General features: G+C 37.8%; 1 protein-coding gene across 1 annotated transcript; it reads left to right on the top strand.

Annotated features, from left to right (window-relative positions):
- The first annotated feature begins 1,920 nt into the window (after positions 1 to 1,920).
- Positions 1,921 to 11,994, top strand: mepcea (methylphosphate capping enzyme a). The gene is made up of 5 exons (XM_052103727.1): positions 1,921 to 2,480; positions 5,487 to 7,485; positions 9,522 to 9,740; positions 10,308 to 10,431; positions 10,540 to 11,994. Exons 2-5 carry the CDS (start codon positions 5,515 to 5,517, stop codon positions 10,590 to 10,592), a joined length of 2,367 nt encoding a protein of 788 aa, XP_051959687.1. The 5' UTR covers positions 1,921 to 2,480; positions 5,487 to 5,514; the 3' UTR covers positions 10,593 to 11,994.
- Positions 11,995 to 18,153: the final 6,159 nt, after the last annotated feature.

Here is an 18,153-nt window from a genome sequence, read left to right as displayed (position 1 = left end):
CACATGCCTGATATTGTGTAGGTCCCCCTTGTGCCTCCAAAACAGCTCTGACCTGCATCTCAGAATAGCATTTTTACCACAGTTGTACAGATCTGAGTAACTGTTGAATTTATCAGTTCGAACCAGTCTGGCCTCTGTTGACCTCTCTCATCAACAAGGTGTTTCCATCCACACAACTGTCACTCACTGGATGTTTTTTTGCTTTTGGCACCATTCAGAATAAATGCCAGAGACTGTTGTGTATGAAAATTCCAGGTGATCAGCAGTTACAGAAATAGTCAAACCAGCCCATCTGGCACCAACAATCATGCCACGGTATAAAACACTAATATCAAATTATCTGCATGACCAGTCTATATGCATGATTTTATGTACTGCACTGCTGCCACATGATTGGCTGATTAGATAATTAGAAGATTGTTGGTGCCAGACAGGCAGGTTTGAGTATTTTTGTAAATGCTGATCTCCTGGAATTTTCACACACAACAGTCTCTGGCATTTATTCTGAATGGTGCCAAAACCGAAAAAAAAAAAAAAAAAAACATCCAGTTAGCGGCAGTTCTGTGGATGGAAATGCCTTATTGATGAGAGAAGTCAACAGATAATGGCAAGTCTAGTTTGAACAGAACATGTTACCATGTCCATTTCTGCTGCACTGTATCTTTTCCCCTGAGCAATAATGGAGGAAATGTTCGATAGCTTTTATGTAGACAATGCTTTAAGGTATGTGGCTGTACAGAAATGGATCTTAAAAATCATCCACCCTGAGAAAAATCATCCACCCTGAGGTAAAAAGTGTGATGTCTTGCAGAAAACATGTTTTCAGATACAGATGGCTCTCAATTTTTGGACCAATGAAATCATGCCCTCTGCAGGACAAAGAGAGTTACTGCCAATATTTTAACTCCACAAAAAAAAATTGTTAAACAATTGTCACGTTTTATTCCCCACGAACCTGATTTATTTGAAGATTCATTAGATTTGTATTTTATTCATTTTATGCAAATCTTCAAGACACACGCGGCAACTCACATGTCCAAACTCACAAATAAAAACGGTGACAACTAATGTTTTAATTCCCATCACTGGGAACATAACAGAGACGTGTTGAGTTGTTACGACAGGATTCCTAAAATCTAGGCTAATGTAGGTCTAACTTACTACCTTTGAATCCCTCTAGAACTAATCTGGAAGCCAAAATGGACATCTTTATATGATTGTTTCTCACTCTTGGGGAACTTTCTATATGGTCAAAAGAAGTTGAAACGTTCGTTGCATTGACTTTGCGAGTCTGTCGCAGAAGACACGAAAAACTACAAATCCCAGTTTCCCATGCACTGTAACTACACGCAGGGGCGGGAACCAAGCGACCGCTTCTCTCAATATAATGTCAATACAAACAACATCAGAGGTAAAGCAAGCTTATTTAGCATTGCAAGATAATCTTCTAAAACACGTGCATATTAGAGTCCGGTCTATACAACAAATGTTACAACATGACATTTATTTACATGCTGTGAGGTATTTTTGTGGCTGCCTGTGAGGAAGTGTGCAATGTATGAACAACAACCGAAAATAATGCATGTGCGAAACCAGTCACTGGTCATATTGTAATGTGTTAAATATAACATACGCCGTATATTGGGGGTTTTAACGAGGCCCGTCCGCAATTCATGAAGTGGCGAAGCCTGTTTAGGAAAGTTGAATTTTTAACGCAGGCACCTGCTTAGGACACCTGTAAAGTGGAAACTGGGGTAATCCCTCCCCGAAATGTCCATAATTGGACAGTGAAACGAGCGTTTCCATACAATTCGAGTGCTATTGGCTTCCTCAGCTGCTAATCGTGACGTCACCAGGAAGCTTGTCGTATAAATATCTCGCTGAAAGCCCCGTTCCTCACAGCGAGATTCTGCAGCTGACTAGGAAGTTTACTAGAGTTCGAGCATTTGTGCAGTCGAACTGTTGGGGTTTAAAATAATAAAAAGAAAACGATTAAGTTCGTTGTGATCCTTATCTCCACACAGCCCTGTAAATATTCTGAAAAAGTGTTTTTTTTGTACATAAATAAGCTTGATTTTTAAGGCGTGTGTCCTCAGAATTTATTATTTTGAATTTGGACATGACGTCAGCGGACAGCTGTGCGTACTAATGCACTGGCGCAATCAGTGCGGGATGTGCAAGGACAGCAGTCGCTACACTGTTGTGGTTTTTTTTCGTCCGCCGTGGAGGAATATTGGCGAGGGAGGCAGACAAGTGGGCTGTGCACCTTTAAGAGAGGGCGGAGAAAGTAGAGCCCCGGGGCTGTGTGTTGAGCGCAGTGCTGATGCTGTTTATGTATCTTTTTATTTAGTTTCTTCTATTTTCTTCGAGCTGATCTTACTGCGTTATGTGTTTTTAATGAGTGACGCTTGGAGGCGGGGTTCATACAAGGTCTCAAGTATTACAGCAGTCCCGAGGAGGCGGGCTCGCCTACAGTAAAGGTGGGTGAACGTTCATTTACTTCATGCACACTTGCTGCACACTTGATATGCTAGCAGCGCCTGACATCATTCAACAGTTGTTTCATGTTGCAATGCAAACTCTATACAGTATGAGAGATTATACATGCAGATGTTAATTATGCTGTCCAGTTTGATTAATCTGTCAAGATAACAACGTTAGTTGTGGGTTGTTGTGTTAACTTTTTACATGATTTCTATTAGAATGTCTATCATAATTGGAACCTTTACTGGTATAATATGAATGCTCTTAGTGTATAAAATATATTGTATTAGAACCTTTTTTTATTTTTTTTTTTATTTTTTTAAAAAAATGTATTTGCGTTTTAGACCGTTAAAAGAAAGCTCATGTGGAGCTATAGGAGTTTTGCAATCCTGAAATTTTCTTTTAATTATTTTAGATGTCACAGGGGCATTTTGTCCCATTCATAATCGGAATAGTTCTATTGGAAACAGTGTTCTGAAATGTCAAGTTTTTGTTAATTTTGTAAGATTTGTAATCATGTAAGAAAATTCATATTTGTTGTCATGTGACATATGTATGAGAAAATGCTGATATTTATTCATTGAGCAGACGCTTTTATACAAAACAAATGAGGAATGTCACATAAGCGATTTCATTCTAAGGCGGCAATATCAAGTGTTTCAATACAAAGTTGCCTGGCAAAGTACAGGCTAGAACAGAGATGCTTGTTGCGATGTCTGCGCTGGCCTCCACCACACACAAAAAAGTTTAGAAAGAATAGTTTAAGATTTTGTTTAATATAAAATATATACATAATTACAGTTTAATGATACCAAATACGACATGCACTTCCTAACCATAAAAAAGTTGCATACTTTATATTTAGTTGGACCGCCTTTAGCTTTAACTACGGCGCGCATTCGTCGTGGCATTGTGACAACCTTATGTAGTGTCACAACATTTATTTCGGTCCAGAGTTGGACCGAAATAAATCATAACACTGCCTCCTGAGGCTTGTGGGCACTAGGCATGACGGGTGGATCGTTTCATGCGCTTCCCTTCATATCCTAAATCGCCAATCACTTTGGAATGGGTTAAATCTGGACTCATCAGACCATATTACCTTTTTCCATTATTCCACAGTCCAATCTTTATGCTCCCTAGCTAAATTGAAGTCGTTTTTACCGATTAGCCTCACAAACAAGTGGTTTTCTTGTGGACACACTGCTGTTTAGTCCCAATCCTTTAAAGGGGTCATGACATGAGAAACCAAATTTGCCTTGATCTTTTGGTATATAAGAGGTCTTTGTATCATTAAAACGTCCTGCAAGTTTAATATTTTAAGACGTCCTCCCCATTCTAAACGAATCATTTATTTAATCAAGCTCAAAATACAGCTCGTTCTGGATTCATGGTTAGAAGTGACGTGTCGGTTAGAAGTGACGTAACAGCGTTTGCATATGACCGCCTCCAGCACAAGATAACTACGATTTAAGCGCAAGACAACTACGCTCATTTCGTATCGCCGTGCGCCTCACAAGTGTTCAGTCGATGGACAGCGAGTGCTGAGAGATGGACTTGTGCACAGGAAAATTACGATGCCACACAGATGTGCTGTTCCTGGCTGTGGTCAAACAAAACCTCTGAATAAGCTGCCGAAAGATCCAGACATCAGGGAAAAATGGATGCAGTTTATTTTTTGCGGACGACCCAGTCACGGCAGTGTTAACTTAAGCGTTTGTTCTGTACATTTTAAGGATGACTGTTTTGAGAACAAATCTCAATATGATGCTGGCTTTGCCAGAAAACTGTTGCTCAAAGATAAGTCCGTGCCGACTATTCTGGGAACAACGACGACGCAAACTGTAAGTAATCTATTTTAAACTTTAAACTACTTTTTAAAGCGCAATTTCATTCATTATGAATAATCACAGTGTTTTTACTTAGTTTACTTGCATATTGTTCTGGCTGGGGGCGTCAATAATTGATACATAGGCACTGACGTTAGCCAATCATAACAGTGGGCGTTAACACTGAAGTCTTAAATGGAAAACGCCCCCAAAACAGACTGTTTGAATCAGAGGATGAGAAACAGGGTGGGAAAAGGTCATAAATCACTAGATTTTAAACGTTTTTCTTAAAAATAAATATATTAATACTATAATTGCACCTAAGGGAACATAATAATACAATAAAAAAAACCATGTCATGACCCCTTTAAGATTTAATCACATTGTGCGTTTGGAAATGCTCTTACTTTCACTATTAAACATATGAGTTGTACTAATTTATTATGTATTTTTTTTTAAATGTTTCTTCGTGCGCTTTAGTGTTCTCCGATCACGATCATTCAAGATTTGTTTCCGACCAATTTCTTCCGCAAAGCTGACAGTTCACCACTATCTTTCTAGGTTTTAATAATGCGTTGAACAGTTCTTAAACCAATTCCAGTGATTTCAGCAATCTCCTTAATTGTTTTCTTTGCTTGATTTGCCCAATAATCTGAAACGCGGTAACATCTTTACCACAACCACGGGAAATGTCTTCCGACATGGTTTTTTAAGAAATGAGAAGCTACACACTGCATCAGTTAGGGTTAAAAGAATTGCTGTCCGCTGAAACATATTTTTCACTGCAATAATGATCCAATCATAGGCTCTTAAATATCTGCTTATTTAAATCCAAACAACTTTTTTTTTGGCCAGACAGTGTAAATAACTTGCTGAATTTACATGAACACTCATTGTACACAAGATTTACTCCAACTTAAGTGAAATTGGTAGATTGGAACTGACTCTTGGTCAAAAGACTGTTTCTGTAAAATGGCAAAATATTGTTTTATATATTTGTCCATCACAAGGTAGGATCCTTAAGGATTGGTTCGAAATAGTGATGGCAATTTAGAAAGTAATCATTTAATATATATATATTTTTTTTTACGAAAGTAGGTAATGATTTTGTGTTTGTGTATTCTTGCTTGAATAGATGGCTTTTTACATCATAGCTTTATGCTTTGATTTCAGATTCATTCCTCTAATGCAAGCCTGAAAAATGATAGAGATGTCATTTGACAAAGAAACTGTTTTATCATGTGAGGGGCTAAGATACCCCGCTTACCAACAACTTACAGAACTTTCTGGAAACAATACCAGCATACCTGGAGAGACCACAGGAACAAACCTCCGCAATAAGGATAATGAAGAGCCAAGAATTGAGACGTCACAGGAGCACAAAGATAATTCCACAACGGGTAACACAGCAGTGAGTGAAAGTAGTGTGCTTGGGGCCGAATCATCTACAAAGACCCAGCATGACACCCAACAGTCAAAATTCCAACAGCAGAGACTCAACAAACGGCGCAACACTATGAGCACTGGCTTCAAGCACCCTTGTTATGGGAAGCGACGACGCCGTGCCAACTCTGAAAGCGAGTCGGTCCTGCCAACTAACTTCCTGCTGGGCGGGAACATTTTTGACCCACTCAACCTCAACAGCCTTCTTGATGAAGAGGTGAATCGGGCGCTCAATGCAGAGACGCCCAAGTCCTCCCCATTGCCGGCCAAAAACAGAGATCCTGTAGAGATCCTGATACCCAGAGATATCACAGACCCCCTCAATCTCAATTGCCCTAATGTAGGAAGCCGCAATAGGCTGGTTTCTCCCTTAAAAAGTGGTGGAGGAAAGCGAAGACATCGTAACAAACACCATGGAGCAAGCGCAGGAGGAGCAAGCGCAGGAGGAGCAAGCGCAGGAGGAGCAAGCGCAGGAGGAGCAAGCGCAGGAGGAGCAAGCGCAGGAGGAGCAAGCGCAGGAGGAGGAATGGCCACGCAGTCTGATTTACCTGAGTCTAAAGGTTGTACAGAAGTACAGACTGGAACCACATCACATTTTGAGTCAAGCAGTGTGGTGGACAGCCTTGCCCCTGAGGCCCTGAAAGAGGACCATATGCTATTGAACTCTACTATTGAGGCTCAGTGTTCAAACAAACCCAGTTTAACTGCAAATGGCAGTGAGGGGAAGGAGAAAAAGGGATGCATTCCACCCACCGATGACAATTTTGCGGCACCCCCATCTGGAAACGCAACCAACCCTTCATCAAGCAGGCAGCGCAAACGTAATCGGGCTATGGGAAGATTGGAGAATACCGATAGTTCATATGGGGCGAGAAGCTGGGCTCCAAGGTCTGGTAGGCATTCTCAGCCCTTTCACACCCCAGGGGCGGGACCTTATACAGGGGGTATGGACAGGCCTCAACAGCATTCAAACAATTGGAGGTCACAGTATAATTACAACCAGCACCAACAACAGCAGAAAAAGAAGTTTCAGTACGGCAACTATAACAAATACTATGGTTATCGGAACCCAGGGCTGAACGAAGATCCACGTATCTGTATTCTGAAACCCGAGTGGTTCCAAGGAAAGGTTGTGTTGGATCTGGGCTGCAACACCGGCCACCTGACTCTGTCCATCGCCAAGAACTGGCGACCAGCACAGATTGTGGGCCTAGATATCGATGGAGCACTGATACATGCTGCCCGACAGAACATACGCCACTACCTCTCTGAACTCCACACGCAACAGTCCCGACGTTCTGGGGAAAATGGAGTAAGGCATAGAGTGGAGGACAGGAAAGAGCATGATTTACCAGAAGAAAAAAGCCAGAGAAAGAAAGATGGACAAAAGTTTGGGGTAGCAAAAGAGGAGCATTTTGCACTTGAAAATAAAAAAAATTCAGATAGAATGATTGAATACAAAGGAGGGATAGTAGTTGGTGGACATGCAGAACGAGAGAAGGGATGGGAGGAGAAAGGGTATGATGCAGAGAATAAGTCCACAGAGGCTTATCATGGAGTGAGTGGAAACATGGAGGATGGAGAATATGTAGGCCTCACTGATGCAAAGCATTCATTCCCTGTCTCACTCCGAATCTCAAGAGGACCCATAGCTGGCCCCCCTTTGCCTGAGACAAACGCAAACCGTCTCCCTCCTGGAGATTTCCCTGCCAACATCACCTTTGTCAAGGTAAGACTGAAAGTGGCAGTGGACTGTTTCTTGCTTCTGTCAAACATGGATTTTTGTTCATTTGCAAGGAATTTGACTTGGTGGTTTAAGCATAAGAACGCAGTAAACATGCCATATCTAGTACATATTAGGGTTGTCACAATACCAAAACTTCAGTATTCAATACCAATTTCTTTATTCTTCATATGAATTTTGAATAATTAATATGCTATTGAATGCACCCTTGTTTATTTAAAAAGTTACAATCCTTCATTTTTCAGGTAATTATTCGCATAAACAGTCAGTAATACAGAACAAAGAAATTCATTTAAGTGCTGTGAGTGCTGGTAATGTTAAATATTTACACTTATTTATGTATTGGTTTAGTTCTTTTGTCATCCCTATTCATTAAATAACTTACTAAGCATGTCACGGTTATTTCAGTAATCATCTGATTGTGGTTATTTGATGCAATTGCGTTCATGTGGGAAACAAAATAAGAAAGCCAGACTAAAACAGATACACAGTGAACGTTTGCAAAAGTATTTCTTTTTTTATGTTGTACTGGTAGATAAGCTTATGTGAATGCACCTGCTTCACTTTTACACAACCGATACATGGTATCATACAAATAATTACTGATTAATTTAAATAAAGCAAATTGCAAAGGGTAAGTCATTAGCTTTACATTATTAAAAAGCAGCACTGAAATGTAAATATTTTGCCAAATATTTCACTGTCAAATTGCATTCCGCTATCTTTCATGTGGACACGTCCCTGTGCAGTACTCTTTAAAATAACATCTTTGAAATGTAGGCTATTGAGCCTTTCAAATTTAGACATGTCTCTGCAGAACAAAAATGGGTTCCCAATCAGTGGGCATTTCCAAACTAGGATGGACATTTTCAATAATTCAATGAAAGTAGGGAATCTCAATGGTTTGGAAATGCCCACTGATTGGGAACCCATTTTTGTTCTGCAGATCCATAAGTCAAACTTTGAAATGCTCAGTAGCCTACACTTCCAAGATGTTTTTTGAAGAGTGCTGCACAGGGAGGTGTCCATGACTTTACTAAAAGAGCATCACAAAGCAGTCCTGGTGCGTATGTGTCTAACACGTTTGTATTCTCTCATGATCAAATGAGTATACTTTGAAAGGCAACAGGGTCGACCAGGCACGATCCGGAACGCAGAAAACGCAAAGTAACCACGGGCCATTAGGCTTACTCCGTTTGACGTGAACAAAATGAGCCTTTTCATAAAAATTTTAAAATATGTAATTGTTTAAAAACTTCACACAAAGTCATGAGGGGTCTTTTCTATTTGGTTTTGTCACATGCCAACAAAATGAGTATCTTTCATTTTGGCTACATCACCCAACTTTGATTTGGTGGACAAAAGTGTTTAAATATATTATAAATATATAATTTTATAACAGAATTCTTTCACTGCTTTGAATAATAAGATTATTCCATACTTGTTTTAACATTTTCAAGAATTTCAGCTTTAATTTTTTTCTTTTCAATTAAATTTTTCAACCATCTCCAGATTCTTACACCACCAGTTTTTGACCCTGAAAAAATATCAGAACTTCAAAATTGAAAGCATGGTGATCATAGTAGAGGTGTGTTCTAGTAATTGTTTTTTGTGAATTGCATTTTTAACGTATTCTTGAAAAAAGTTCCGGAACAAAAATTGGGCATCATGTCATTGACCCATCTAATAAACATCTTAAAAACAGCAGATTAACATACATTCTAAGTCATAATTGCTTCAAACCATCAACTAAGGGTCGTTATAACATCCAACTGGGAACATTTTAGAGAACTGAGATGAGCCAACAGCCTAAAAATAGCATCTTCTAGATGAAAACGTACACCTCAAATAGTCCAGGTGACTTATGTGTGCTGTCAGGGTTTGTAACATTTACTTAAGAAAGAGATGTTACACAAGTTAAAGATTTTTGTGTATGTTAATACTTCTTTTAGGCACCCAGCACTGTGTCTATCCTGATTCATAGTTCTCTGTCTCTTTTGTGTTCCCTTTAATGCACACAGGGGAACTATGTGCTGGAAAGTGATGCGATGCTGCAGGTGCAAATTGAAGAATATGATGTAATCCTGTGTTTAAGTGTGACAAAATGGGTACACTTGAACTGGGGTGATGCAGGACTCAAACGGCTATTTCACAGGGTTTTCAAGCACCTGCAGCCAGGAGGACTCTTCATACTGGAGCCCCAGCCTTGGAACTCCTACAGCAAGAGAAAGAAACTCACTGTAAGGCTCTGTTCCACAAGTGGTCAGCCAAGATGTTTGGTATAAACTTGGATCAGTCATTCTGCCTAACATCTCACATCCGGACCACTTTTACATGCACTTAAGAAAACCGTTTATTCCAGAGTTTTTGCAGTAAGCGGCATACTGTTTGAGTGTGCGTGAAAGGACCCGATAACAAACGTCACTGGATGGAGTCCAACAAGTCAGCAAAGTGGAAAGAATGAAATATTTCTGGGAGTACAGTGGGAAAAGCACATCCATTATATACTATGCCCTTTTAGATACACCAATGTAAAATATAGACGGCCCCTCACATTTTGCATATATGCAATTGTACATTGGGGGAATCTGGGAGATTTACGTAAGAGGGAAGCCCCACTAATGAAGTGCAATTCTGCTGCTGGTCATGATAGAAAGTTAAGGAAACAAATACAGCAACAACTCTGGAATATCTGGAAATAAAGCAAAGCAATAAAATATAATAATAAAAATATATTAAAATTCATTACATTATTGTTGATTTGTTTTTACTAGCACATTTTATTTTAATATTCTTTAATTTCTCAGGAGGCCATCTATAAGAATTATCATAGCATCAGCTTCAAACCAGACCAGTTTTCCTCCTACCTGACTACCGAAGTGGGCTTCTCAAGTTATGAGCTCATCGGAACTCCACAGAGTTTATCTAGAGGTCAGAGCCTTTTGCAATATTTATTTTTGGTCTTAATCTATGATATTGTGATATAATTGCTTGCTAATCCTTAATTTCAATCCATACTCTTTCATGCTCTTCTCCTAGGTTTTCAAAGACCAATCTACCTTTTTCACAAAGGATCCTCGCCTCAAAAGTGACTACCAGTTAGAACTGCCAAGATTACATCAGAAAGTGCAGTGCTTGGGTATTGAAAACAACTATCATTCGAAGCCACTGGAACATTTGAGCATTTTCCATATTTCTTTAAACTGGAATAAGACTATGACTGATTTTGACACTTTCAACATTTTTAACTCTTAAATGGAATCTCATTGGTGCTGCGAAAGATAACATTTCTTCCCCCCTCCATCATGATATTTCCCAAAATTTAAAAACTTCAAATACAGATCAGAGTTTTTCCACCATCCCAAAGAGCTGGTGTTACTTGTATCTCTCAAAAAGAACAGTCTTTTGGAGAACTGCATTGTTAAATCGAATCAGATCCCATCAAGTAAATTCTAAGATCCTCAAACTCCGCTTGTTTTTCATTTTGAATTAACTTTTGGACAGTTGGACTCAAAATTGTGAATACTTAAAGCAAGTCTGCCCTCCTGTGCAGCACACAACTGATAAGTGAACCTCTAGGATTTGAAGGTTTCATGATTTGAAATGTTTTTGGGGAAAATATATATATATATATATATATATATATATAATTTATTATTATTATTATTCATTCAGTCGAAGCTCTGGTTTCTGTGCTTTATTGATCTTGCACTGTCATCTTTTCTCTTAAGGTTAAAGCAAAGTATTGCTATTAACGTAAATAGGAAGTTCCTTTTTGCACAAAAGCTGCTGAAAGCTTTTGACAATTTTAACGTCCATCTTTCCATCCCAAGTCACCAAGTTCCATCAACATCCCATCAAAAGTTTTGCAGCCAGACAAGTCTAATGTGGTTGGCTGGTTTCCCAGTTTGATCAAGTTGTTTAGGCTGGTCTGTTTTGATGGTTTTAGATGAGCACTTGACGGCTGGTCAGGCTGGGAGACCAGAACCACTATAGACTGGTTTAAGCTTGTCTTTTCAGCAAGGCTATGGGCACCACTTTTAGTTACAAACTGTTTCATTCCAATAGCTCTCCATAATTTCAGTCCTTGGTAGTTTTGATGCTGCTGGTTTGTAATAATAAAAGTGAGGTTTTTCCTCAATCTTATGTCCCCAATAAGCTGTCAGGCTGATATCAGAAGGATGTGATTCCTTTGTGGTGCATCATAGGGAATTAACCTAAAACAGTTATTTTTTATTTTTTTATATGAGCTTGTTCCGATACTCCAACTACTAAAGTTGACCAAAAATAGAGGTACATTTTGTGAAATGTTCGTCCAGGTCATATCACTGAGATATGACACCTTGTTGTTCGTTTTATTACAATTGAAAGGATTGCACTAAAATGAGGGAAAATATTTGTGTCCCATATTTGTATTTTATGTGCAAATGTAAAGTTGTTGTGTATCTCTGAAAAGGGTCTTTTAATTCAAAGCGATTTCAAAATAAATTGCAAAACAACACTGAATTGTCTTGTCTGTTTTAAACGGTGAATCATGACCTGAAATTATGAATCACCCACATTTGAATCGCCTAATTGAATATTAAACGATTATGCAGTTTTATAAAAAATATTAAGGGCAGCAGTGATGTCGACTTCAAACGTGGTCCCTTACCCCTTTACAGTTGATTTAGAAACTTCAACGTTTATAATTAGATCAGACCAGACCTTATATTATAGAAGTTAAGTAATACTGTGTTCACTTAGTAGAAATAAAGGATGATTTTTGAATGGCTTGAAGTTGTCTCTTCAAATATGGTTGGCATAAATAACTATATATTTTTTTACTCTTCACAGTGTATTTTCGATATAATGATTATTAAAATATCATGATTTGGGAGTAAATTAATAAATTATCATTCACACCACTGTATCCTACCTGACGTTTTACTCGGCGCTTGTCAAAATTGACCAATCACAGTCATTTGTGTTTACTGGTTAAGATTAGATAGATATATTATAGATTTGCCGTGGGTAATAAGTCTTTGTTAATAACACAGTTCAATATTTTTTTTTTAAGCGTAAAATGTCTCAAATATGACAAAGTTCTGAGATTTGACTGCGAATCAATGGAGAATTTTGTTTAGTTAGCCTTTATGCGCCCCTGGTGGACGTGGAATAACAACTCGACAGAAAATACAGTAAGTTATCACTTAGCAAATTTTGTGAGGCGGGATTTTGTAAAATGGTTCAGTCAATGCACAATTTTTAGCAAAGGACGTCACAGTTTGTTACGTGGCATAATTTGGCTGTTGTGTGTAATATAAACGGTAGGTTTTTTGATTCCACTTGCAGACATGTGTCTCTGCAGACCAAAAATGTGTTCAAACCATTAAGATTCCCTACTTTTATTGGATAGTTTAGAAACGCCCATCCTGATTTGAAAACGCCCCAGATTTGAAAACACCCATTGTTGTTCTGCAGCGACCTAAACTAGTCCATGCTGGAAAAATCCGATATGTTTTCCACAGAAACTACCTTGCAATATCCAAAATGACCAGAAGATGGAGCAATTTTACAAAAACCCCGCCGCACATGGAAATTGATATCTCCTGCTGTACGTCACAACTATTTTACATATTGATATTGAAATATATTGATATATTAAATTGAAAGAGAAAGATCTTCTGAAAAACTTTGAATTTCCTCTAGACAAAGAATAGCCTGAACGTTTTTAGAAAGAAGTTTGAAGGTTCTGTTGTGCACTGAATGCTTTGGTAGCTGTAAGAGAGATTTTATGTTAGATGATTCTGATGTGTACTTTGAATCCTTTAGTATCTCTTAGAGAAATTCAAGGTTTAAAGGTTATAAGCCTTGAATACTTATGCAGTTTGAGGCAAGTAGGTATAGCTTCAGGCTGGAGACCTCCAAATGGGAGTGGAATATCAGAAAGAGTGTGCATGGTTACTCCAAATATGGGTGGTACCAACTCCAAAAGTGGGCATCACTTCCATGCACTGCTAAGGTTAAGGAAAGGTTTAGGTTAGGTTTGATTAAGGGGCTCCCTATATGTTTAATGGTGGTTTTATCCTCCTTGTTTGAGGAGAGATTTGATAGTTTAATGGAATGGATAGGCCTTGTTTCTAATGTGTTGTGAGCGGTTGAAAAGAAATTGCAAAGGTGTTTGAGGTGGTAGCAAGGGTGTTGCTTGGCAGTTTCCATGATGCTCTGGCTGGTTGCTAGGGTGTTGCTTGGCATTTGCTATGCTGTTCGAGATTATTGCAAGGGTGTTTTTTGTGGTTGCTAATGCTATGGCGTTCTTGTTGGTTTTAAGACGTTGATAGGTGGTTGCTAAACCAGTGTCACACTAGCCAATATTTCCAGCAATTTTCAGGCGTAACCATTTACTTAATCACTGGTAGTTCAGAGACAGATTAGCGTCTGTCAGCGGCAGGTTGTTAATCTTTTGACCGTCTGTATTTTCTGCTAAGTTAAAGGCTCTGACAACTGGAAAATCAAAACAAACATGTTAGAAAAATCATTCTGTTGCTGGGCTGGGCTTTTGTGATCTTGTCAAGTGATCAGTTAACTTCTTTTACTGAAGAACTGACAAGATATCAAGCTGATCTCAGCGCTTTCATTAGTGATCGCACTAAACAACATATCATCACAAATGATGATTCTAAGTGATTCTGTCACCAAGTGTTTTTTGTTGTTTCTGTCACTAAAATGACTAGTGAAATCAGAAAGTGGAGGCACAACAGGCTGTTTTTATTGAACGTAATTTCTTAACTCACCAAAAGCTGCATATGGACATAATACGTTCTATGGGTGCTTCTTAAATGGGATGCTGCAGCCTAGTGTCCTTCCTAGACCAGTCCTTCTGAGGATGTAGTCTAGACTCCTCCTTAGTATTCAGCACTAGAATGAAATGGTCTATTAAGTGTGCATGGCGAAACATATAAGCTTACCCTGCTAACACACGATGTACCATTTATGTAATTTATTCGTTCCTTTTGGTAATTTCATGACTTACTAACAGGCAATATAACTGCAATGCCACAGGCCCTTCATTACCATTAAATTACCAATTCACAACGTCACATTTACGTCCTCCTGATGTTCCAAGCTTACCCAGAATGGTCGAGTTACGTAATATATTCGTAATATTTTGGTAATTCCATGACTTACTGACAATGTAACTGCAATGTCATGGGACCATAATTTCATTACCATTAAATGACTAATTCACAACGTTGTCTTTATGTCCTCCTAATGTTCCAAGATGACACAGAAAGGTCCAGTTACATAATGCATTCGTGAAATTTGGGTAATTCTGTGACTTATTGGCTATGTAACTGCAACATCATAGGTGCGTAAATAAATATCACTTCAACTTCCAATTCCAGTTCCACTTTTTACATTCTCCTATGTGATTAAAAAAAGGTCCAGTCACAACAAAGGAAATTGCCTTTCTATGACATATTTCTGTCGTAATAGCTTAAAAATGGCTATCATTCAAGTTTGTACACATTATTTTGATGATACTAATTAGTATTTCATGCATTGCTTTTGTATCTGTTTGCTTTACAAATATTATAAATCCTCTGCACAATATGAGAGCCTGCATGTCAAATTCAATAAAAAAAATCAGGTATTTGAATAAGATCTTTTGGGAGACATCCACAAAATTACAAAATAAATTTGCATTGTGTTTTGATGACCAGAATTAGCTATTTCAAATGTATAAAACGTCTAAAAAGAAAATCTCTCTGAAGATAGAGCTTCTTGCTCTAGAGGAAGCTTTTTGCAAAGTTAAAACATATTTAACATGATACGCATAAACAATGATCTTTTAATATCGTGAGGGAGGGATGAGAATACGCAATACTGTAACAGCACGCGCCACCACCTGAACTCGGAAATGTTCTGAGGTACAACACTTTATTTCACAACACAATATAAAAATGTCTTATGTTATGAACATAACACTAGAATATTTCCATATTTAAATAAAGTCGGACGGAATCTCGTCTGACAGATTTAACAGGACAATGCGTATTTCTGAGGCATTTTTTGACTTCTGCCTCGTCTGACAGGAGAGTTCGTTTTTCTGAGGTAAACACTTATTACTTCACAACAAATAAACGTGTTTTCTTAAAAACGTACAGAAATATTGTGTGTGTAAAGGTTCCTTAAGCTTTGGAAAGACGCTAAATACATAAAACCTGTTGTTATATTGCACTGTTTGCTGTGGAGTTAGCAAACACAAACTGCAGAAGACAGCAAAGTTCAACAACCACATCAGATTGATTAAGTAATATCATTACCTTCTACTTGAAGTTCTGTTAATAGTTCTGCATCTGTGAATATTTGGCAGCTTTAATCACCTGAAATGTCTGCTAACATTATGACAAATTTTTAGAACTGTCCAGGATAAGCTTTTATGTATGTAAATATGTTTGATGCTATTTGTTAAAATAAATGTAGAGTTAATATAATATAAATTTGAATCCATCCATCCGTCCATCCAAAATTCATCCATCCATCCATTTATCCATTCATTTATCCATCCATCCATCAGTCCATCCTTTCATTTATCCATCCATCCATCCAGTCCATCCTTTCATTTATCCATCCATCCATCCATCCATCCATCCATCAGTCATCCATCCATCCATCCATCCATCCATCCATCCATCCATCCATCCATCCATCCATCATCTGTTCATCCATTTATCCATCCATCCATCCATCCATCCATCCATCCATCCATCCATCAGTCCATCCATTAATTTATCCATCCATCCATCCATCCATCCATCCATCCATCCATGCATCCATCCATCAGTCCATCCATTCATTTATCCATCCATCCATCCATCATTTATCCATCCATCCATCTATCCATCCATCCATTTATCAATCCATCCATCTATCCATTCATCCATTTATCCATCCATCTATCAATCTATCTATCTATCCATTTTTAATGCTTAATTAAACAAAATTTGCTAACTGATTCATTTAACATTTTTGCAATAATTAAATATAATTATTTATTGAAATTTTTTTAGATCTTCTGGAAATTATATTGTAATTAAGTCATTAACCATTTTTATATATCCTTAAAATTGCTTTAAATTAAATAAAAAAATGTCATTCAAGGCATTAGGTGTTAAGATTGCAATTCTGTGGCAAAACAACCCACTATTAGAGTAATAGATAATTTTATTGTCCTCAAAGAGGAAATTTGTTTCCACTGTCTGACATATTGTGAGATGATGGATGGATGGATAAATGAATAGATGGACTGATGGATGGACATGTAATGTTACATTTATAAACTTAAATTCAATTTTGCAGTCTTTAGAAAACAGAATTAATTTGTAATAATGTAATGTCATATTATTTATTAAAATAAATTCCTATTAATTTTTTAGCACAGCAAAAAAAAAAAAAAACCTTAGCACCTCTTGCTGTTTCTGGACCCCAGTTTGAAGAGGTGGTTGCTTGCCAAACAGACATGCCATGTTGCAGTATCGGAAATGACCAGAAGATAGAGCAATTTTATAAAAAAAAAAAAAGATACCTCTTGTACCTACTTGAGGGAAATTGCTTTCTCATGCTATTCTACAGCACAAATATTTTATATATCAAGTATTGAAACATATGACTAAATTAAGCCTTCGGTGTGTGTCATTTAAACTTCAGACACCAATAGCCCATTAAGACACATATTACAAAAGCCATGTGTGTATAAATATAGCCTACAGTATCTACAGTATGTGTTTCTGAAAACATATGCGTGTTAGTATATTCATGCCTGAGTGTGCATAGTGAGATGTGAACACATTTCTTAGTGCAGATATGTGTGTTTTAAATATTAATGCCCCCAAGACAATCCAACATTTGTGTCTGTGCATGCATTTATGTTTATGTAATTTTATGATGATAAGCTGTGTAGTGCTACTCACCTGTTTTATATAAAACTTCATACATTAAAATCCAACAGAGACTCAACATCACTGCTACACCCTACTGCCTCTGTGTGCCATTTTCCTTCATGCACCCCCCCCCCCAATACACACACATTAATGCACACAATTACAACCACACATCAATGCACACATTTATGTACAATCAAGTAAATGAATATACATTTATGCACATCAGAGCATACACAATTCAACAGACTCACACACACAGACTTATGTAAGAGTGATGTAGGAGTGAAGATTTAAACAGGACAATCCATTTATTGGTAGATTCTGACTAAACCAATGAAAGATTTCCTCCATATTCATTGTCTCCTTGCTGTTTTATTAACACCAGTTGTAGTGAAAGTACACATCCTCTCTCATAGCTCACTGCCAGCTTTCTCACATCCCTTTCTTTTCTAGTATACACCAATTTCCCTTTGTGTGCTCTTGCAACATGCATGAACGTAGCAGCTCTACATGGCACAGTATTCTACTGGTATAACTCAAGTACTTAATTAAATGCATGCTGTGTGGAAGACACAGATGGTTTGGTTACATTCAGTTAAGGAACACAAAAACTTGACATATCTTCTGCTCTGCTTACTCTAAGTGCAAATGTGAAACACACTTTGTTTGATTGGTCGTTGATGAGATAAAATGTTAATTTTATTATTCATGAACATTCAGACAA

This window comes from Xyrauchen texanus, chromosome 3 (genome assembly GCF_025860055.1).
Source record: "Xyrauchen texanus isolate HMW12.3.18 chromosome 3, RBS_HiC_50CHRs, whole genome shotgun sequence".
Classification (NCBI taxonomy): Eukaryota; Metazoa; Chordata; class Actinopteri; order Cypriniformes; family Catostomidae; genus Xyrauchen; species Xyrauchen texanus.
This window is presented reverse-complemented; position numbering and strand designations above follow the sequence as displayed.

What these genes read in the sequence shown, in the direction of transcription:
- mepcea (XM_052103727.1), top strand. Translation starts at nt 5,515, where the DNA reads ATGATAGAGATGTCATTTGACAAAGAAACTGTTTTATCATGTGAGGGG. An exon ending in CCAACATCACCTTTGTCAAG is followed by an intron (nt 7,486 to 9,521) that starts GTAAGACTGAAA and finishes TAATGCACACAG; the next exon opens with GGGAACTATGTGCTGGAAAG. An exon ending in GCAAGAGAAAGAAACTCACT is followed by an intron (nt 9,741 to 10,307) that starts GTAAGGCTCTGT and finishes TTAATTTCTCAG; the next exon opens with GAGGCCATCTATAAGAATTA.